At 39.7% G+C, this 22,588-nt stretch overlaps 1 protein-coding gene across 1 annotated transcript in view; it reads left to right on the top strand.

Annotated features, from left to right (window-relative positions):
• Positions 1 to 22,588, top strand: part of LOC133632841 (frizzled-3-like) — a 56,695-nt gene that overhangs the window by 31,116 nt on the left and 2,991 nt on the right. Inside the window, exons 3-9 of the mRNA XM_062025593.1 lie at positions 13,623 to 13,819; positions 13,893 to 14,195; positions 14,270 to 14,432; positions 16,250 to 16,549; positions 19,174 to 19,425; positions 21,627 to 21,775; positions 21,855 to 21,969. Of these exons, the coding sequence (XP_061881577.1) occupies positions 13,623 to 13,819; positions 13,893 to 14,195; positions 14,270 to 14,432; positions 16,250 to 16,549; positions 19,174 to 19,425; positions 21,627 to 21,775; positions 21,855 to 21,969 (1,479 nt within the window). The remainder of the gene's footprint in view (positions 1 to 13,622; positions 13,820 to 13,892; positions 14,196 to 14,269; positions 14,433 to 16,249; positions 16,550 to 19,173; positions 19,426 to 21,626; positions 21,776 to 21,854; positions 21,970 to 22,588) is intronic.

Genomic DNA, 22,588 nt, shown 5'->3' with positions numbered 1-22,588 from the left:
CATGTCCATGAGGAAATACCTTTTTCCCTGTGACATCCTAAAAACATCAGAAGCGAGCTTTTCATCACCTCAAAAATTATATTTGAAATTACCCATATAACTGTTAGAACATCGTAAAAAAAAGTCACTTTTGGGAGCTGTTGATGAATGTGTACCCTCCAAGGCACGGTGGAAAAGGCCTATTGATTATCATTAAAAAGTCAAACCTTAAACATACTCACTGATACAAATATAAGTCACACATCTCTGAAATACAGCTTAGAGGTAGACCTGGGCCGATATTCGATACGTCAATTAACCGAACGATAAATGAAAATGCACTCGATAAGTTTGCCAGCCTCAATAATTGCCATATGCATGCGTTGTAACGGGCTGCAAGAGCCATAACTCTTTTGCATTGGTTGCAGCAGCTGCTGCCATTTGTACTACATGCACATTAACGGTAATAATGATAATTGCTGTAAAAGTCCAGACGGTTAGTATTACTGTATTCGATTAAAATTATCGGAAAACCGTGATTGATAATTGCACTTTGATAAACTTACGGACCGACTAGCATTAGCTTGCTTAAATGCTAACATGAAAACAAGAGACATTAACGTCTTTCCCATTAAGAAACGTCATACCCCAATCTAAACTAGTATGAACACATTGCTGTCTAAACAACTAAGATACAGTATTCATATTGAACAGGCTAGGCTGTGCTGTGTTTGCTCAAAGTGATCGATATAAACTCCACAGTGTCGCGTTGAAACAGACAGAAAGACACGATCGATCCACGCATGTCATTTCCTGGACTTGCAATTTTTTACGACAGAGCTTTTGAGATGTCACATTCTGTGATATTTGAATGTTTTATTAATGTTTTGTATGAAAAGTAGCTTACCTAGGAGTAAAATGGAACAAAAATATAAACATGAAGAAGTAGATTTAAAAAAATCAGGGAGTATTATCATATTTTCAAACAATTTCACTCTTCTGTCATTGCAATGAATGACGCACTCTCATGTAATTTATTTTGGAACATGTGGATTTTTTTGTTTTAAACAAGGCACTTAGGGATGATGTTTGATAAGAAATTATCGAGTTCAAGCCTATTATTGAATCCTCTTATCGAACCGATTCCTTATCGATTCTCTTATCGAGTCCAGATAGGCTGTTGTATATGGAAAAAAACACACAATATTTGGTTTAACAAATCACTTCACATTCTCTACTGCTCGCTACTATAGTATTACCATATCTGAGTTATTGTGCAGAAATGTGGGGAAATAACTACAAATGTGCGCTACATTCGTTAACCGTGTTACAAAAAAAATTAATTAGACTGATACATAATGTTGGATATAGAGAACATACAAACACTTTATTTATTGAGTCAAAAATATTAAAATTCGATGATTTGGTAAAATTGCAAACATGTGGAATTAAATGATGGAATGGATTAAGTAAAGAAGTTAAACATTGTACTGATATGATCCAGTTTAAGAGGTTGTTCAAATGAATAGTGCTTACAAAGTACAAAGAAGAAGAATTATGAGAAATACTTTCAACCTTATTGAAAATAAGATATTCTTCATCTCAGTATATTAATAATGACTGAATTAATTAATTACATATTACAAAACTGTTGTGTATCTTAATTCACAGATATTTTATTATAAAAAGGTCAGTAAATTATGTATATATTTGTAAACGCTATGAAGTGGTAAAGGGGTAGGATTAAATAAGCTTTACTTCTTCCTACTCCTGTAAAGTGAAATGATATGAAACTGTGATGTATTATACTGTAAGTGTTTTCATGTTCCAAATAAACTAAAGAAATAAAGAAAGCACTAGTTTATTAGACAGACTTGCAAACTCTGTTGTGGTGTAGGCTACAAGATAACGTTAACGTTATCAGACCCATACAAAAAGGCTCACGTTAACGTTACCGTTAGCCACTGACTATGCTTAGGTAACGTTAGTCTAGCTAACATTACTGCAGTCCTGGTTGACATAAGAGGTAACGTTACTACAAGTGAGCAGATATGGAAATTAACCGGCAACAGTTAACGTTAGTTACTCAGCGGCGTCACCGCCACTGTAACTGGGACTGGGGAAGCTGGCAGAAGAAGAGGGGCGTTCTTCGTCGTCTCTGCCGCTGCTTTAACACGTGTCGAAGACACGACACGCTTGTTGTGCTTCCCCCCTTTACACGAGAGCGAAGCCTGGCAATAATTGCATATTGCCGCTTCCTCGTTTTTTTTGGTGAAATGAAGCCATGCCTTGGAGCGCTTTTTCCGGTCCATTTTTTTCCTGCTTTCCCTATCTGCGCCTAATGACTGAGCTACATGACGTCATTTCTTGTGATGTCCCGCGGGGCATTTCTTGTCGGGACGGGATTCGTTCCCAGGGATTCGAGTAAAGAACCAACTCTTTTTCTTTACTATAGTGGTCTCGATAACGGGTACCGGTTCTCAAAAAGGGATTCGAGTCCGAGGACTCGGTTCTTTACTTATTGAACAACCGGGAAAACTGGTTTCGAGCATCATCCCTAACTGTAACGTACATCTCTATCTGCAGCCTAACAGATATTAGACTTTCAAATGATTTGTATTGATTATTGATTTATTTGATGTAAAGTACCGTATTTTTCGGATTATAAATCGCTCCGGAGTATAAATCGCACCGGCCGAAAATGCATAATAAAGAAGGAAAAAAACATATATAAGTCGCACTGGAGTATAAGTCGCATTTTTTGGGGAAATTTATTTGATAATATCCAACACCAAGAATAGACATTTGAAAGGCAATTTAAAATAAATAAAGAATAGTGAACAACAGGCTGAATAAGTGTACGTTATATGACGCATAAATAACTAACTGAGAATGTGCCTGGTATGTTAACGTAACATATTATGGTAAGAGTCATTTAAATAACTATAACAAATAGAACATGCTATACGTTTACCAAACAATCTGTCACTCCTAATCGCTAAATCCGATGAAATCTTCTTCCTCGGTGTCGCTTCTAAATAATATTATTTTAATATTTTACGGTAATGTGTTAATAATTTCACACATAACTCGCTCCAGAGTATAAATCGCACCCCCGGCCAAACTATAAAAAAAACTGCGATTTATAATCCAAAAAATACGGTAGTAAAAAAAAGATTGATTTTTTTTGCCATCTAGGGCTGCTGAGCACATCGTTCAGGTTTCTGTACGGTTTCAAAATAAATACTGTATTCTTAAGTAACGTTTGTTTTGTTTTGTATGTAATCTTTTACATGAGATTGTTATTCAAATAAAGATTACAAAAAAGAAAACCATGGTAAGGGTGACGGCGTGCAAGAACATAACTGACATAACAGGAAGCGACGTTGTCTTCGCGCATGCGTGGACTGATTGTGTAGTGACATCGACGTCCCTTTCAACAGGAAGTGATCTTGCGTGACTTCACATAAACCGGATGTAAAACAAACAGACCACCCAAATTAAATTTACCAGTATTAAAAAAACATTCTAAAACATTTCCAAATTAAAATGGAAGAAGACACACATATTAAAACACACAATTAAAAATAATAATGCTCTTATGAAGCCAGAACAATATTTGATGTTTCTTCTGGCAAGAAAGTATATTTTGTGTTTATTTATGAGTTATACACACACTAAAATCTTTAACAAAGTTATATATTTTTTAAATAAGTACTTTTTGAGCATATTCAACAATACTGCGATAATATTAACTGCGATTATTTTTGTCACAATACCTTTATTTAGCCATTTTATTGATTGTTTTGGTTGTGTACATTTAAGGGTCCTCCACCCCCTCCTTAACAAAGACAGGGTATTTTATTGTGAATCTTATTTTAGGTGCCAAATTTTGCTAACAGACAGAATACATTTTATTTTTATTATTTGTTTGATTTACATAACTTGGATATCTAAATGTGTACATTTTAATTTCAATGTTAAACTAAACGAGAAATACAAGTTTATTGCATTTGAAAGGGTCTACTTCCATTATTATTATATATTATCCTTTCATCAGTGGTTAATTTGGTCTCAAAATAATGTTGACATCGTTTATCGGCAATGATTTGTAGGTCAATATATCATCAGGCAACATTTATCGGCCCAGGCCTATTTGGAGGGCTCTCTGGTGTTTGTAGTCATTCATTGTCAAGTTATGTTTTGTTTGTTTGTTTTATCCCCTAACTTGAAAAGGGTTTAGATTTTCGACCAGGGGTTACACTGGGACTTCACTCTGTGGTTTAATCCAATGATGAGACAAATCTCTGTTTATCCTTTTATTTTGGACTTGATTGTCTCTTTTTTTCATTGAATACTTATAAGGTGAAAAACCTTTGGAAAAGGTTGACAAATACAAAAGCAATTAGGGACCAATATAAACAAATTACAATAAACCATTTTTTAAAGTAAAAGTGTTTCCAAAAGTACATATACATGACCTTTAACTTTTAACAACCTTTTGGCAATTAAAATAAATTCAACATATCAAATCAAAACATCAAAATAATATAAGTCATCTCACCGTCAGCCACCCTGGTCTCTGTAAACAGTTAGGCACTACTGCATTTGGCAAATTCTCCTTCAGCAGTGTTTGTTGGCCTGAAGTCTGAGCTGGACTGCAGACTTAAAAAGGAGTGGATTTGATTGCTTCAGGTGAGAGCCTTCCTGATTACTGATGGCAGGGGTCACCAACGTGGTGCCCGCGGGCACCAGGTCGCCCGTAAGGACCAGATGAGTCGCCCGCGGGCCTGTTCTAAAAAAAATAAATAAATAAAAAAATAAAAATAAATAAATAAATAAATAAATAAATACATTTTTTTTTTTTTTTTTTTTTTAAATTAAATCTACATAGAAAAAACACAAGATACACTTTTAATCAGTGCATCAACCCAAACAACCTCCCCCATGCACACTCATCCACACCCACTCACACAAAAGGGGTTATTTCTTTCTGCTACCAATATTCTGGTTCCCACAACATAGACAACACATCTGCAAGGGACACAGTCCCTGAAGCACACATGATTGTATAGGCTGCTGGTCCACTAACATTTTCATTAATTACTATTTTTTATGTAATTATTTTTATATTGTTTTACTTTCTTTTTTATCCAAGAAAATGTTTTTTATTTATTTATCTTTTTTTATTTTATTTTTTAAAAAAGGGCCTTATCTTCAACAGACCAGGTTGTCAATGAAATTAGATTTGTTTAAAGGGTTTTTTAAACCAGGCCCAGTCCAGATAATGTCCAAGTAGAACTCAGCAACACACACCTTCATTCATGTACACAGAAAAAAATTAGGGAACACAACAGATTGCATATAATTTATAAACAAAATTACATTTTCAAAATAAGCATTTATGTACAGTCCAGATTATGTCCAGGTCACTCAAATTAGGGAACACAACAACAGATATCATATAATCTATAAACATAATTATACTTTCAAAATAAGCCTTTGAGGACTTCTCATCTTTTTTTTAATGTTTTTTGGCATCATTATCGTTTTCAACCATGTAACTTTCTAAAGTTAGAAAATACTGAATAAATGTTTTAAAGAAAGTAATACTAAGTGAATATCTGTTTTTGGCCTTAAAAATAGACATTTTACAGAGTACTATAATTAAATTGACTAAATCATGATTGTCAATGAACTCTCCTAAAATAACAGAAACCACATTAAGCTTCATAAACAAACCAATCCTTAAACACATTTTTTCAACTTCCACCCAAAACAAAGACACAATATGACAATACCAAAACAAATGCAGGGTGGATTCAGGTTCCTGACAACAAAATCGGCAATCATCTGACTCTGTCATATTCCATAATTTTAACATTTTCCCTGTGGGTAAGAAGTTATAAATAATTTTAATTTGAAAATAACGATTTTGCACATCGATAGTGGTTTTATAGATTAGTTTGAATATGGCATCCCATGGCAACGGGCAGTCAAAAAAGTCCTCCCATTTTCCATTTGTGTTGTTTGAGGCAGCCTTCAAAGATTTCTTTATTAAATAAAAATTATATATTTTTCTATTTATTTTAGTTCCTTATTGCCAACTAGAATTTCTTATTAGAGGTTTACAAACTAATAATTTAGTAGTTCCATAATTAATTATTTGTTTCCATCTTTTCCCAATTACTCCAGTTAGTTGATAAAATGAAAAGCTTGAGCAAGCATCACCATACATAGCTCTAAATTCATCATACTTCATAATTTTACCATTCTCATTGATAATATCATTGACAAAAATGATTCCTCTTTCAAACATATTTTTCCAAAAGAAAGGCTTTCCATCTATTACAATATTAGAGTTCATCCATATTAACTGCTGCAAAATATCGTCTCTTTTTTCTGGCACATAAAATTGAAAACACCACTATGAGTGGATTGTTTCCTTTATGAACCCCGCCATGTTTCCCAGCAGACTCTCTGGGAGGGGATCACTTGTAAAAAAGGATACAATTTCTTTTGATACAGTACATGTTTTTTGTCCAACAGGACATTTGTGTACCACTCAATGTTTAAATACATCTTTGGAACAATTGATGCTTTTAAAGACAGACACATAGCTTCAAGGTTGAGAAGTTTCAGGCCCCCATATTCATACTCTTTGTACAAAACCTTTCTTTTAATCTTTTCTGGTTTGCCGTTCCAGACAAAATCGAAGACCCTCCCTCCGCTCATAAATCTTAAAAAAGTTTTGTGATGGAGCTGGTAATGACAAAAACAAATAAATAAATTGAGGAATAATTAACGAGTTGGCAATAGACATTTTACCATACAAGGTTAGGGATTTCCCTTTCCATAACTGCATAATTTTGTCCAGCTTTCTTAGTCGATTATCATAATTTACTGAGCCTAGATCTTCCAGATTTTCTGGGACAACAACACCAAGTATGTTAACTGGTCCATCTGTCCACAAAACAGGCACTTTGCATTCCATTCGAAAGGACGTTCTCTTTAGATTTTCGATCCTTAACATTTTACATTTATCATAATTAAGCTTAAGGCCAGATTGCTGTGAAAATATGTCCAAAAGATTAAGAAGGTTCCGCAAACAATGAGGAAAAATCTTATCTTTGGGAATCAGCCTTTTCTGACATGAACTTCATCAAGAACAAACACAGAACACGCCTCACTGATGCACATCTGCAAGACTCACTCAGAGTTGCAGTGTCAAGTTACACACCAGAGTACAACACACTAGTTAACAGCATGCAATGCCAGGCTTCCCACTAACTGACAAAGAAACAGATAACAGATTTGGTGTCCAGTTCAAAGTGTGACATGATTTAAAAATTTGAGAGTTTACTTTTGTATTTTACATGAGTTATTATTTGTACAAACATGGTGCAAAGTAATTCATGATTTGTTAAAAAATGTTAGTGGCTAGCTAGTTAAAATGGGATATTGTGATTTCACAAGACTGTCTTAGAAGTGATCATTTGAAAATGTTCAATTTGAAAAATGTGCACTTAGAGAAAATATAAAAATAAAGTGTTGCATATTGATATTTATCTGTTTCTATATATATTTATTGTGAGAAATCATTAAGATGATCAGTGTTTCCACAAAGATAAATATCATTAATTATTAATAATAACAGAGTTAAAGGTAAATTGAGCAAATTGGCTACTTCTGGCAATTTATTTAAGTGTGTATCTAACTGGTAGCCCTTCGCATTAATCAGTACCCAAGAAGTAGCCCTTGGTTTCAAAAAGGTTGGTGACCCCTGCTGATGGTCTTCAGCTGTTGGGAAATGTTGTGTGTAATTCCAGTTCTGTCCTCTGGGGGGAAATGGGAGCCAAACTGACATTTGGACATGAGGCCCTTCTGTTTGGGTGAAGGCTTTGGCCTTGTGTAAAGTTTGCCAAAACATTCATTGTGGATGTTTGATGCTAAAAGAAGGCAATACAATCATGTAAAAGTTGTAGCAGCATGTTTAATGGTTGCAGCTGGTTATAGTTGGACTTGCATTACATTGGTCTTTCATCCACTTTCTTATTGCTACAGTCAGCATGTAATATATTCATCTTTGCTTATAGGGTCCGGTTTTGTCTTTACACTGTTCTACCATCTGTAAAGTGATGGCGTATAAGATGAGTGCACGCCATGCAGTTGTGTGCATTATTACAAAACTGTGTCATGCCCATCACGCACCGCTGCACCCCATTTGCTGGTGAACATGTGCAGATTTGGAACACGGCAATTGAAAACGATCAAAACATGCACACAAAGCCTGAGTGTGCACACAAACACGCACAAAAGACACACACAATGGCAGATGAATAGGTCTTTGCAGAAGTGCACTCGTACGCTGTAATGTGTGCGATGGCTTTTGTTGCTGGTCAATCAAAGTGCACTGTTTTTATCAGAGGTTTCATACACACACACCCAGCTATTAGATTTTGTTGCAGCACCTTGTAGATTTCATGCTTTGAAAAAAACGAATGTATGGTGAAAATGTCACACATGCATCTTACGCATTTTAATGAGCTGGTAGTTTTCCTGTGTGGATGGAAAACGCTGCAATGGCTTAAGAAGCAAAAGTCTGTCTTTGCCGCATCCTTCATCATGCAAGGAGATGTTTGCTTAACCAAGTGCTGCTTTACATTTTTCATGAGCTTCTGAATGTAGATGGAATACTGGGAGGTGTTGAGTTGCAGCACACTTTAGTCCTCTCTCATATTTGCTACTAACGGCAGTTAATTTAATTTTCACATGCATATGTTATGGTGATATATGGTTATGCTATTAGTTTATTTCAAATGTTTGCGGCCCATCACTTATTTACAGTTTTACATTTCAAAATGCATTGGTGTTAGGTATTTTATCACATTCTTGTGTTTTTACATCTTCTCAGGGACAATACTATTGAAGTGAAACTAGTAGGGTAATGGGGCAGGGCCGACATCCGGGCAACTGAGCTACATACGGGTTCTTCGAGCCATAGCAACCAGACTGGCGTTGAAAACAAACCTTTGCCATTACTCTTTAACCTGTCGACCTACGCTGATTAAACCCGTCATTCTGCCTCCAAAATGCTGAAAAACTGTGTTGTTTTTGGTTGTGCTAACCACAACTGGAAACAGGGAAAACAAAGGTCGTATTTTGTTCTGCCAAAGCGTGATAAAAGCCCACAGACGAGACAAATGGCTCGCAGCTTTACACCGGGAAAACGAGGACAGTTCTCACTGGAGTCCCCCAAAGTCCCGGGTCGTGTGTTCGGATCACTTCGTTTTTGGTAAATATAAGGAACAAAAATCCACCTTCTTAACCACAACTTGGCTATACCGTCCGTGCTAATGTTGTACTTGTTGAATTTGTACCTTATAACGTTCGACAGCTGAAGTTGTTGTTGTACAAAAATAACATGCGGTATATACTATATAGTCTATAGCCTGTATAGGCTATTTTCGAAAACCGGTTTCGTTTAAAATTGAATCGGCTTTCTATAGATATGAAATAATATACCTGGTGCGCTTGTGAGGTAGACATATAGATTTCCAAATTCCATGTCCGGCCATTGTGTAGGATTATCAGTCCACGCATCTGCTGGAAGGCGGTAAGGGCAGTCGTTTAATCCAACTACGGAATATTTTAACTCGTATCTTAACCTAGCCTCACTGGAAAGACTATTTACATAATCATACGCCATTTAGAACAGTTTAAAATGCCGTGAAACCTCGTTAAATGCTTTTTTTGTCAATGCTGTGTTCGCTGTGAGCTGGTTTGTTTTCAACAAATTCAATATGGTGACCGGCTGCTAGGGGATTGGTAGGCGGAAGTGACGTAGGTCCGCCCTCGCCCATAGTAGGGATGTAACAATATGAACATTTCATATCAAGTGACCAAAGTTATCAGTTATCATTACTATCACAGTACTGTTGAATGTGCTCAAAAATATTTTTTACACGCCGACATTTTTTCAACAAAGTTTTATTTTTGCAAAATTAATAAGCAATATATACTTTCCTCATCAAATTTTGTTATGCCTTTATAAAAATACATTTGACAGTTTAAACCCTGTATATTTATCTTCTTTAAGGTTTTAGAGCGTTTCTCAATGATGAAGGGAAAAAGGGTGATGTTTGTAATGCCTAAAGACGTTACTGTGTCTAGTATTCCTGTTAGCATTTAAGCTAGCTAGCGATTATTGTGCTGGCTGCTTCTCAAGGAAAGTTTTTCAAAGTGCGGTAATCAATCACGGTTTTATGATAATTACAATTTCAAATGGTAATACTAACCATTGGGAATGTTACTGCATTTTAGCATTGCGTTTATCATTACCTCCCTAAGTAGTAGTAGTCATGAGAAATTTCCGCCAAAACACGGATATCTGCGTTTTTAAACATTTATTTTGGTGTCAAAATATCACTTCTGTGTTGTTTTTAATGAAATATAAAAATCTGTTCTAAACAAAATTTGTTGAACACTCGCCTAAGTTGCATGTACTCACTGTTCCTCTTGCCTAAATGCCGCACTGAGTTGCAGGGCAGGGAGATGATTAGGTGCACCAAAACAAGCTCACTAGTTAGCTAACAATGTAGCTAGCTTACTTGTTGTCGCCTCCTTTTGCTCTCCGAGACACAACGTTGACGGCTGTCCACTTTGCTGCTAAACATATTTGGATGATTACAATCTGAACACTGTTAGTTCTGAACGAGTTGTAGTTCTAGAGTATTTATTTTTGGGCAGTGAGAAGGTATATTCTTGACGTGACGGATTAACAGAGGTCACAACACCGGAAGTATATTACCCAAGGGGGCGTGGCTACAGGATAGTTGCCAAATGGGAAACTTCTTTGCATGAATGTTTTAGATTTTTTTTTTTTGACGTCCAATGTTTGGCTTTGCCTGGATGGCCATCGAAGTGAGGCGAGCGCCATCGGCCCGGCCTTCCTCCATTAAAGCGGATGGCTCACACTCTAATATACTAGAGCATAGAAGCTCCTGAAAATGTGCTTTTCTTTGGTGACCAACCTGTCCTCACGGCCACATCTTTTATGCCACTGTCATGTGTTTCGGTGAAAACGTTGACACACATGTTCCTCTCAGAAAATGTCACTTTTATGGAGGTCATGTGTCCCATTTGGCTTCTGGTGGCCCTCAAAGCCAAGAAAGTCAGCTAAATCTCTCATTGACGCCACTGTTAGATGTCGGCGCCAAAAAACACAAAAACATTTATTTTCCTACTCACTCTAACTCAGCCATTTCTCCACTTATCGGAAATCTGAGAACACCGGAACTATCCTCAAAGCCTTGAGGCGCTCACGGTTTTTACGGAAAGTCGATATCTCAAAGTTTTTGCTCACAATCAGACATTGTTTTGCATGAAGTTTTTCTACAAATCCTACATTAATTGCTGTCATTGTGTAATAGTGGCAGGGTCATCTAATTACACGAAGTCATTTGAAGTCACGTGACAGCCCCTCCCCTTACATTACATTTTGAATGATAATAATGTTAGTAAACATTCTACTAAAAACCGTGTGGTATATTACATGGGACATGTAAGTGTCAAAAAGACAGACAAAAAAGGTTGGTAAATGACAAAAAATATTACAGTAAAATATAGTGTAGAAACGCATCCAATTGCATGAAATGTAGTCTTGATTTTCAACATTTTATTTCAGGGTTTGCGTGGCAGTACTTTGTGCTGATAGAAAATGTTTTCTTTTTTTCCCCACAATTTTCCTCTTTCCCCCCCCCCCCAATCCAATCCAATCCACTTTATTTATATAGCACATTTACACAACAAGGATGTTTCCAAAGTGCTGCACAGCCATGTTAAAAACAATATTAAAAACCATATTATGCTACACCAATGACTGAATAAAAACAAAGAATAAATGAATAGAAAACCAATACAGATACAATATAAAAAATAAATATGATTAAAAACTATTTTTAAAGGGTAAAACCAATTAAAACAGTAAAATGTTTCCAAAGTGCTGCACAACAATATTAAAATATTATCCTTAGCTTCACCAATGACTGAATAAAAACAAAAAATAAATACATATAAAACCAATATATAATAAATATGATTAAAAACAATTTTAAAGGGTAAAACCAATTAAAACAGTAAATAGAAATCAACATTTTAAAAACACAGAGGACAACAGAGGACCAGACAACTCACGTAGTGTTAAAAGCCAGAGAATAAAAGTGGGTCTTAAGACGAGACTTAAAACACTCCACTGTGGGAGCAGTTTGAACATGGAGGGGCAGAGTGTTCCAGAGTTTAGGGCCGACCACAGAGAAAGCCCTGTCTCCCCTGGTTTTAAGTCTCGTCCTGGGCACCACGAGCTGGGGCTGGCTCTCGGACCTCAGAGCGCGCGCAGGAGTGTAAATTTGGAGGAGGTCCGAGATATACTGAGGTGCCAGTCCATGTAAAGCTTTAAAAACAAACAGCAAGGATTTAAAATCAATTCTAAAATGAACAGGGAGCCAGTGCAAACTCCGAAGCATTGGGGTTATATGCTCACGTTTCCTGGCCCCTGTTAAAAGTCGTGCTGCCGCGTTCTGGACTAACTGCAACCGGGAGAGAGCTTTTTGGCTAATGCCAGCATAAAGTGCATTGCAGTAGTCCAGGCGACTTGAAATAAAAGCATGCACGACTTGTTCAAAAAGGTTAAAAGATAAAAATGGTTTTACCTTTGCTAAAAGACGAAGATGATAAAAACACGATTTTAAAACGCCATTGACTTGTTTGTCAAATTTAAAATCGCTGTCTATAGTGACGCCAAGGCTGGTGACTTTGGGACGCACATAATTTTGCAATGGTCCCAAGTCAGTGAGGGCCGGACCAAAAATTTAAATTTCCGTTTTTCCCTCATTCATTATTAAACAATTCTGGGCTAACCAAGCCTTGACATCACATAGACAGTTGAGAAGGGGTGCTCACATCCCTGTAGTACTAGGCACAGTTGCAACAAAGGAAGGGGACAGTTGAAGCAATTTTTTTTTCAAATGCTCAGCTGTTTTGGTGATGTACATCCATCTTCTTCTTCACTTTCTTTGCTCCTGATCCCTGACCAATTTTTTTTTTTTTAACCTGTGTGTTGTTTTACATAACAGGAGAAAGAAGCACCTCTTACCGAGTCCTAATTGGGCAGCACATGCTGTTCTCAGTCACATGGCTACTTTCAATATGATTTGCATATTTATAAGGGGCCGTGGTCTGGGCGTGCCAAGCTACCGCACTTCTGTGGTCAATTTCAAGTTGATTGCTATGAAACAAAGAAATGTGCTTGGATTTGTACGTGCAAACTCTTTCATACATCTGAATTTTTACTGAAGTAATATTGTGCTTTCATATTAAGTAGCAAAGCCACGCAATTATCTCTGCATCTCTCTACACAGCCATTCTTGTTCGAGATATCTGACAACACAAGTGACTAGCAAGATAATTATGTTTTGCTTGCAGTCAAGCATGGCGGTGGTCGTGTTTTGGACTGGGGCTGCATGAGTGCTGCTGAGACTGGGGAGCTGCGATTTATTGAGGGAACCATCAATTCCAGCAGTAACATTCTACAGCACACAAAAATGTCAGCTAAAAAAACGTCTTTTTGTTTGTGTCTGTCCCAGCCGTTCCATCCCATAGTGAACCTGGTGTGCAGCCCAGACTTGAGGATGTTCCTGTGCGCGCTCTATGCTCCTGTGTGCGTAGTGTACGGCCAGGTTTCCATGCCATGTCGTGCCCTCTGCCAGCAGGCCAAGGACGACTGTCAGAAACTGATGGACATATTTGGACTCACCTGGCCAGAAGACATGGAGTGCAGCAGGTCGTAGCCGTGTGTTGTTCTGCATATTGAAATGTCTTCTTGCATGATGCATCTAGCTGACATTCACCTACAGGTTTCCAGAGTGCCACGAGCCGTATCCTCGTCGGGAGGACCTGGAGAAGGACTCTCAGGCCACCGATGAGTCGTCCATGACTGTCCAGAGAGACTATGGTTTCTGGTGCCCCAGAGAGCTGAAGATGGATCCAGACTTGGGTTACTCTTTTATGGGCAGGAAACACTGCTCTGCTCCCTGCCCTTCCATGTACTTCAGCCAACAGGATGTGACCTTCATACGATACTTCATCGGGGTCATCTCCATTGTTTGTCTCTCCGCTACTTTGTTCACCTTCTTCACCTTCCTCATTGATGTCACCAGGTGTGTATGATGACTCGGGAGTAGTACCTTTTATTTTATTGTTATGTCGAATCTTATTTTGTAATCTACAATAGGTTCAGATACCCTGAGCGCCCAATCATCTTCTATGCTGTGTGTTACGTCATGGTGTCACTGGTGTTCTTCCTGGGCTTCCTGTTGGATGACAGTGTGGCGTGTAACTCTGTCAACCACGCACAGTTCAAAGCTTCAACCGTAACACAGGGCTCACACAATAAGGTGAGGTCCTTCTCTGAAGACATGTTTTATTTGGAGCAGCTTTAGAACCACACTCTAAATTTAGATGGCTAAATAGCACAGTACATCATTTATATATTTATGACATTTGAGGCTGATCTTAATCTTTAATTCATCGGTGCAAACCTCCACAAAATATGCAAATCTTTTCCAGAACGCTGATCAACTTCCAATGTGTTTACATATGGCTATATTTATGTTTACCATAATAAATAATGCCAAAATAAATACTTACAAGTTTATTAGAATCATTGACTATTCAATTTGAAGTGGTCAAATTTGACTATCAATCTTGCGGTTGAATCGTCGGCTATTTAACCCCCCAAGGAGGGAGGCGAGTAAAGTATCCGAATACAGCATATGTTTGAGAATGTTCTTAGATGCTGGAGGCACAGCTCAATGGGACACAGAGCCCACCATGCTTTGGACAAGCCAAAGAAACGGGGCACAGGGCACAACGAGACACCTTATTCTAAAACGGAATAAGTTCATTTTTGTCCTCAAAATTCTACAGACAATAACCCATAAGTTGTTGGGTTTTTTTTGCCTTTTGAAAAAATATTAAAACTAAAACAATCACAGCCTCAATAATTTGTTGATGCACCTTTGGCAGAAATTGCAGCCTCGAGTATTTTTGAATACGATGCCCATCCTGCCCATTCCTCTTTGCAGCACCTCACAAACTCCATCAGGTTGAATGAAAAGCGTTGGTTTTCATCCAGGATGTCTCTGAACATTGCTGCATTCATCCGAGTCTAGTCAGGGAAGTGACCAAGAACCTGATGGTCCCTCTTGTCAGAGCTACAGCATTCCTCTGTGGAGCAAGGAGAACCTTCTATAAGGACAACAATCTCTGCAGCAATCTACCAATCAGGCCTGTATGGTAGAGTGGCCAGACAGAAGCCATTTCTTAGTAAAAAGTTTGCCAAAATGCACCTGAAATACTCAGACCATGAGAAACTAAATGCTGTAGTCTGATGAGACAACGATTGAACTGTTTAGCGTGAATGTCAGGCATCATGTTTGGAGGAAACCAGGCACCGCTTATCACCAGGGCAATACCATCCCTACAGTGAAGCATGGCGGTGGCAGCATCATGCTGTGGGGATGTTTTTCAATGGTAGGAACTAAGAGACTAGTCAGGATAGAGAGAAAGATGAATGCAGCAATGTACAGAGACGTCCTGGATAAAAAACAATGCTTCCCATCCAACCTGATAAAGCTTGAGAGGTGCTGCAAAGATGAACAGGCGAAACTGCCCAATGATAGGTGTGCCAAGCTTGTGGCATCGAATTAAAAAAGACTGGAGGCTATAATTGGTGCCACAGGTGCATCAACAAAGTATTGAGCAAAAGCTGTGAATATTTATGCACATGTGTTTTTATTTTTATTTTTATTTTTTTTATTTTTTATAAATTTCCAGATTATTTAAAAAAAAAAAATTCCACATCGTCATTTTGGGACAAAAATCCGTTGTTTTTTTTCATTTTGGAAAAAGGCTGTAGCAAAATGTGGAAAAGGTGAAGCGGTGTGAAAAACGGAATACTTTCTGGATGTACTATAAATGGTAAAACGTGGTTTTAAGCAACTTGACAGGCATATTTTTTCTTGAAAGTGTTTCAATTGTAAATTGTGCAAGCTCAGGTGTGTTCAAATTCCACTACATTGATATAATTGTTGAGAGCAAAGAGGACTGCTGACATAGTTTTAGTTGGACTGCTACTTACAGAACTTGCTGTTTGTCCTTGTTGGACTCCTTCAGGACTGATTGATTGATCCTGTTTTTCTTCCTCCTGCAGGCATGCACCTTGTTTTTCATGATCCTCTACTTCTTCACCATGGCAGGCAGCATATGGTGGGTCATCCTAACCATTACTTGGTTCCTGGCAGCTGTGCCTAAATGGGGCAGCGAGGCCATCGAGAAGAAAGCCCTCCTCTTCCACGCTGTGGCCTGGGGGCTTCCAGGGGGCCTGACGGTCACCCTTTTGGCCCTAAACAAAATCGAAGGCGATGGGATCAGTGGAGTGTGTTTTATAGGACTGTACGACATAGACGCTCTACGGTGGTTTGTCCTGACCCCACTATGCCTCAACGTGGTGGTGAGATGTTATGTTATGTTATGTTATGTTATTTTCATTTATTATGCGCCCCCCAACCAACTGTTACATCAGCCCGGGGCGCAGCCCGACTGGAGAAACAAAAAAAAACAGAAACAGAGACTGAGACACACAAAGGAATCTAAACTAAACATTTAAGACTCACAATGAAAACATAGATTAAAAGTCATCTGCGGTAAAAAGGTGAGTTTTAAGCCGTGCTCTAAAAGAGTCCAGAGTGGTGGCGGACTTAATACTCAGGGGGAGCTTATTCCACAACCTAGGTGCCATCACTGAGAAAGCACGGTCTCCCCTTGTCACTAGGTTTGACCGTGGGACCTTCAGGGTCATCTGGTTGTCTGATCTAAGGCAACGACCCAGCCTGGAGCTGGTGGGTTGGTCCAGGAGATCTTTAATATAAGCTGGGGCGAGACCATTGAGCGCTTTGAAGACGAACATGACGATCTTAAATTTCACTCTACGCTTCACTGGGAGCCAGTGAAGGGAGGAGAGGATGGGAGAAATATGTTCCCTCATTTTTGCGCCTGTCACCAGCCTGGCAGCCGCATTTTGTACTAGCTGCATGCTATGGATGGTCTTGTTGGTGACCCCAGCATAAAGGGCATTGCAATAGTCCAGTCTAGAAAAAATAAGCATTAACACGACCCTCCGTAGGTCACTGGGGGAGAGGAAAGACTTGATCTTGGCTATGGTGCGTAGTTGGAAAAAACAGGATTTCACCACAGATTTCACTTGTTTGTCAAACTTGAGGTCTGGGTCGAATATGACCCCGAGGTTTTTGACATGGGGTTTTTCAAGAGTGGCCAAACTTCCCAAATTCTTTCTGATCTGACTGACCGAGGTGGAGTTGCCAAACAGAAGAATTTCACTCTTGGTGTCATTGAGCTGCAGGAAGCTTTGTGACATCCACTCCTTTATGTCCCGCAAGCAGTCTTTCAAAAGGTCCAGCCCAGAGGGATCATCTGTCTTGAGTGGAAGATAGATTTGAGTATCATCAGCGTAGCAGTGAAAGGAAATTTTATGGCGATGAATGACTTGGCTGAGGGGGAGCATGTAGATGGAGAACAGGATGGGACCCAGTATTGAGCCCTGGGGGACCCCACAGGTGAGGTTGACACAGCGGGAGGAATGGTTTGCTATGTTCACAGAGAAGGTTCTGTTGTTGAGGTATGACGTAAACCAGGACAGGGCTGTGTTGGTGATGCCGACCCCATGTTGGAGGCGGTCCAGGAGATCAGTATGGTCTATAGTATCGAACGCTGCACTGAGGTCCAGGAGAACCAGTGCAGCACATTTCCCAGAGTCAGTGATGAGGAGAAGGTCGTTTAATACCTTCAAGAGGGCGGACTCAGTGCTGTGGCCGGCCCTAAATCCGGACTGAAATTTTTCCAGTATGTTGTTGTGTTGGAGATAGGGCTGCAGCTGACTGAAGATGGCCTTTTCTAACAGTTTAGACAGAAATGGTAATTTTGAGATGGGTCTGTAGTTGCTGGGGTGAGTGGGATCTAGGTTGGCTTTCTTAAGAAGGGGTTGGACTACTGCTTCTTTTAGGCATGATGGGACTATACCTGTGGCCAGGGAACAGTTGATGATGGACAGGATGTGGGGACCTACTGCATCAAAAACCTCCTTAAGGAGGAGGGCAGGGACGGGGTCCTGAGGGGATGTGGCGGGTCTCAAGGCGGCGGCCATCTTAGAGAGGGATGAAAGGGAGATGGGGCTGAACATGGAGAAAGTGGATGAGCAACTCAGAGTACGAGCTAAGTCCCGGGTGGGAGGTGGGATGTTACTTCTGATGGTGTTTACTTTATCTGAGAAAAACAACAGAAACTCTTCACACTTTGTAGGGGATGCATCCTGGATAACAGTGGTGGGGGGACACACCACAGAATTGATGGTTTTGAATAGAATTCTGGAGTTTGGAGCATTTGCAATGAGACTGGCAAAGAACTTGTCTCTCTCAGCTTTAACCACCCGGTGGTAGCTCTTCTGTCTGTCCCTCAGTATCTCAAGAGAGACCTGCAGACCATCTTTCTTCCACCTCCGCTCCGCCTGTCTCCATGCTCTCCTCTCTGCTCTGGTGGTCTCATTGAGCCAAGCCATGGTCTTGGGTTTGGGCTTTTTCAACTTGAGAGGGGCAATAGAGTCCAGAACAGAAAGGCAGGTGGAGTTGAACACGGACGTAAGCTCCTCTGGGTCTGATGACAGCATCTCACCTGCCCTGATGTTTTGGGCGGCAGCAAAAGCAGAGGAAAACTTAGCAGGTGTCTGGGCGTTGATAAACCGTGAGAGGCGTGCAGGACATTGGGTGTTAGTGGAGGGAGGAGACAGGGAGGTTTGAAACACCACAGCATAATGGTCACAGTCTGTGTGGGCTGACATTGTTTCCATATTGCTGACAGGGAGATTGACAGAGAGGACAAGATCTAGGGTGTGACCTTTTTTATGGGTTGGGACGGAATGATGAGTGGGCGGATGAAAGCGAGCATGAGTAGGATGGATGTGGATGAAGAGATCCAAGTGAGCATGACTGATTGCTTTATGAACAGGTGGATGCTTGACTTGTGGCCTCTCTTTATTTCCTCAGTTGTCATTTGTCTCTCCAGGTGGGTGTCTCTCTTCTCTTGGTGGGCATTGTGGCTCTGAACCGCGTGCGCATGGAGATCCCGCTGGAGAAAGAGAACCAGACCAAACTAGTCAAGTTCATGATCAGAATGGGGGTTTTCTCCGTGCTCTACCTCGTCCCCTTGCTGACCGTGATTGGCTGCTACGTGTACGAGCACACCTACCGCGCCGTGTGGGAGACCACCTGGATGGAGGAGAACTGCCGCCGCTATCACATCCCCTGTCCTTACAAGGTGTGTACAGCTGAGTGAGCAGGTATTTGAGGCGTGGACAGTATGCATCATCAGACCAAGACCAAGTCCACAGCAGCAGCGTTTGTGTTATTGTTGTCTTCTAGTTCCCACACTCCATCTTTACCTCCTCTACTCCCACTCACACACTGACGGTCATGCTCTGCTTCTCAAACTCTAAAAGCTCTTTGTGTTGTTATGAAGAGTGGTTGCCTCTTTAAACTAATCAATGTGCACTGTGCAGACACAACATCCAAAAAAACTCACGCCAAACTTTCCTCTCCGCTCTGCCCACTATTAACGAGATGTGAGGGATCATTTATTTCATGAATAGGCAGTGATGTACACAGTAACTGGACAGGAATGCAGAAGGTGTAATAATGTTACACAGCATGTGTGTGTGATTTTTGGGGTCCCAGTTTGTGTGAAATATCAAAAAATGAATGGCAGGTGCTTCATATTGAAATGTTACTGTAAAAGTATTCCTAGCCCCTTTCTGCTCAGTCGCTGGTAAGAATATAATAGCAAAATTCCAATGACATTAGCACCCTCCCCTATGGCGGGCGTTGTCATGGAAATGGTCTCACAAAGCAGACATGCCAGGTTTATGACAGGAAGGTTTGTTAATAATATATGATGTACTTATTAACCAAACTAAGCATCAAATTAAATGCATGTTTGAGTCAAATAGTATAAAAGTCGTTTCACACAAAATGTTGTAATTGGTGTCGGGGCCACCAAATAAAGTTCTGCTTAGGGCCCCAATTTAGTATTCATGAGAGATCCGACTTCTGCACAGGAATTTCAACATGGACTTCAGCTTAGAGGATTTTACCAATGCTAATTTTCAGTTCAAATAACTTTATTTGGTTTGTGTTGGTGATGATTTCCCACTAAAAATGTCAGACAGTAAACCCTCATTTGTTGCAGTTAATTGGTTATATTGCCGCAAAGTAGGAACTCATAACTTAATCATAAAACAACCGTCCAAATACTGCTATTAGCATAGAAGAGCTGTCTACAGTTGAAATAACATGCATATGGTCACCCTCACAATCAATCATAATGGTGAAACTGAATACTGCTTCAGGCTCAGCCAATCAGTGGCCACAATACCAAACAGTGCACTCTGATTTGTTTGGTCTCATCTAGTGGCCAATACTACCGTAATATGGTTATGGTTATGATTTATTAGTTTCAGACATGTTTTACAAGTTACATCATAGAACATCATGATCTATTTGCACATTTCAGTCTATCTAAAAAGGAGTAGGAAAAAGCAAAGCTGATATTTAATCTTACCTCTGGTCCATGTTTTTTACTGATAGTTCATTCTCGCCCTCACTTTTTCATTATTTATTAAATACACTTCCTGTTTGAAAGAAGGGAAAATGTAAATGACGTAATAACTTGTTGGTGACAGTCATTGAATGTAATGCATTACTTAATATTGTAGAATCTTATTATTTTTGTAGTTGTTGGCTTCAGCTGCAATAAGTCTTCATGACTTGTCTTTTATGTCCTTGTAGTCAAGAATTAGTATTGATATTTTTACTTTGTTTAGGCATTTTTATGCTAAGTAAAGGCCAAAAATGTAGTTAAAAAACATCAGTTAAAGAGTGAAGCCAACAAACTTTCCACCCATCCATCCATTTTCTACCGCTTGTCCCTTTTGGAGTCGCGGGGGGTGCTGGAGCCTATCTCAGCTGCATTCGGGCGGAAGGCGGGGTACACCCTGGACAAGTCGCCACCTCATCGCAGGGCCAACACAGATAGACAGACAACATTCTCACACTAGGGCCAATTTAGTGTCGCCAATCAACCTATGTGGAGTTTGCATGTTCTCTCTGCGACTGTGCGAGTCCCCTCCGGGTACGCCGGCTTCCTCCCACCTCCAAAGACATGCCAACAAACTTTGAAGTTTGTAAAACCTAAATGTCTTGGATGAACTAAAACCTATTTGATTCTAGGATAGGTGTTGGTTATTGTTCGTTGATATTGAGCTTAAACTGTTAAAAATGACCACACTATTTGTGTTTGCGGCCACTGAACTACTGCCCCCTGGTGTCTGTGTGTGTCCTGCAGTTGGCAATAAAATATTACCAATATGTGTCACTGGTGGAGCTTGGCTTGAAATTCTCATCATAAAGTAACGTCTTTTTCTAGTTTGTGTACAAAGTATTTGAAATGTGTGTCACCTCCAGGTGGAGCAGAGCAGCCGACCAGCCACGGCCTTGTTCCTGGTGAAATACCTGATGATGCTGGTGGTGGGGATCCCTTCTGCTTTCTGGGTGGCCAGCAAGAAGACCTGCTTTGAGTGGGCCAGCTTCATGCATGGACGCAGGCGCAAAAAGTAAGAAGACTTTTCCCCTTTTTATTCTTTGCTGCTCCAATAAGTAGTCATTGTTTCCTCCTCTAACGTCTGCATGCAGCAGTGGAGTGAACGAGTCCCGCCAGGTGCTGCAGGAGCAGCCAGACTTGGCACAGTCTCTGCTGCGTGAACCTAACACCCCCATCATCAGGAAGTCCAGAGGAACGTCCACTCAGGTACATCCTCCAACGGTCACCTCGCAGTGACACAATACTGGAGTGGAAGCATTATTTGTGACTTGATGAATAATTGAAGTGGACGTGCTGGTTATGGACAATTGGTTGATAAGTCCAGCCTGTGCCCTTGCAAAGTTGTGTGTTGCTTGATGGCAGCCATGTTTTTCAACCAAACTTTCTCAAATGTTACAATGTGCTTTTATGAAGATATGACTTAACACTAAAGTTAATTTTGTTGTTTTAGTGAGACGTGAGAAATTTCAAGTAAGACATATTGAGTCAGACGTGAAGGTTTTAATAACGCAAATAGCACGAGTGCATGTTTTGAAAATGTTTCTTTTTTTCCCGCACTTATTCAAGAACCGAAAAGTTACACAAATGTAACTGGCCTGGATCACACGTACTATCTCACAGCCACAATACTGTCATCCATCACACACACATACAGTAATGACAGTATTTACTAGGGCTGCGAATCTTTGGGTGTCCCACGATTCGATTCAATACCGATTCTTGGGGTCACGGTTCAATTATAAATAGATTTTTTCGATTCAACGCGATTCTCGATTCAAAAACTATATTTTTCCGATTCAAAACGATTCTCTATTCATTCAATACA

This window comes from Entelurus aequoreus, linkage group LG02 (genome assembly GCF_033978785.1).
Source record: "Entelurus aequoreus isolate RoL-2023_Sb linkage group LG02, RoL_Eaeq_v1.1, whole genome shotgun sequence".
Taxonomy (NCBI): domain Eukaryota; kingdom Metazoa; phylum Chordata; class Actinopteri; order Syngnathiformes; family Syngnathidae; genus Entelurus; species Entelurus aequoreus.
Note: the sequence above shows the minus strand (reverse complement) of the source record. Positions and strands in the feature narration are given on the sequence as shown.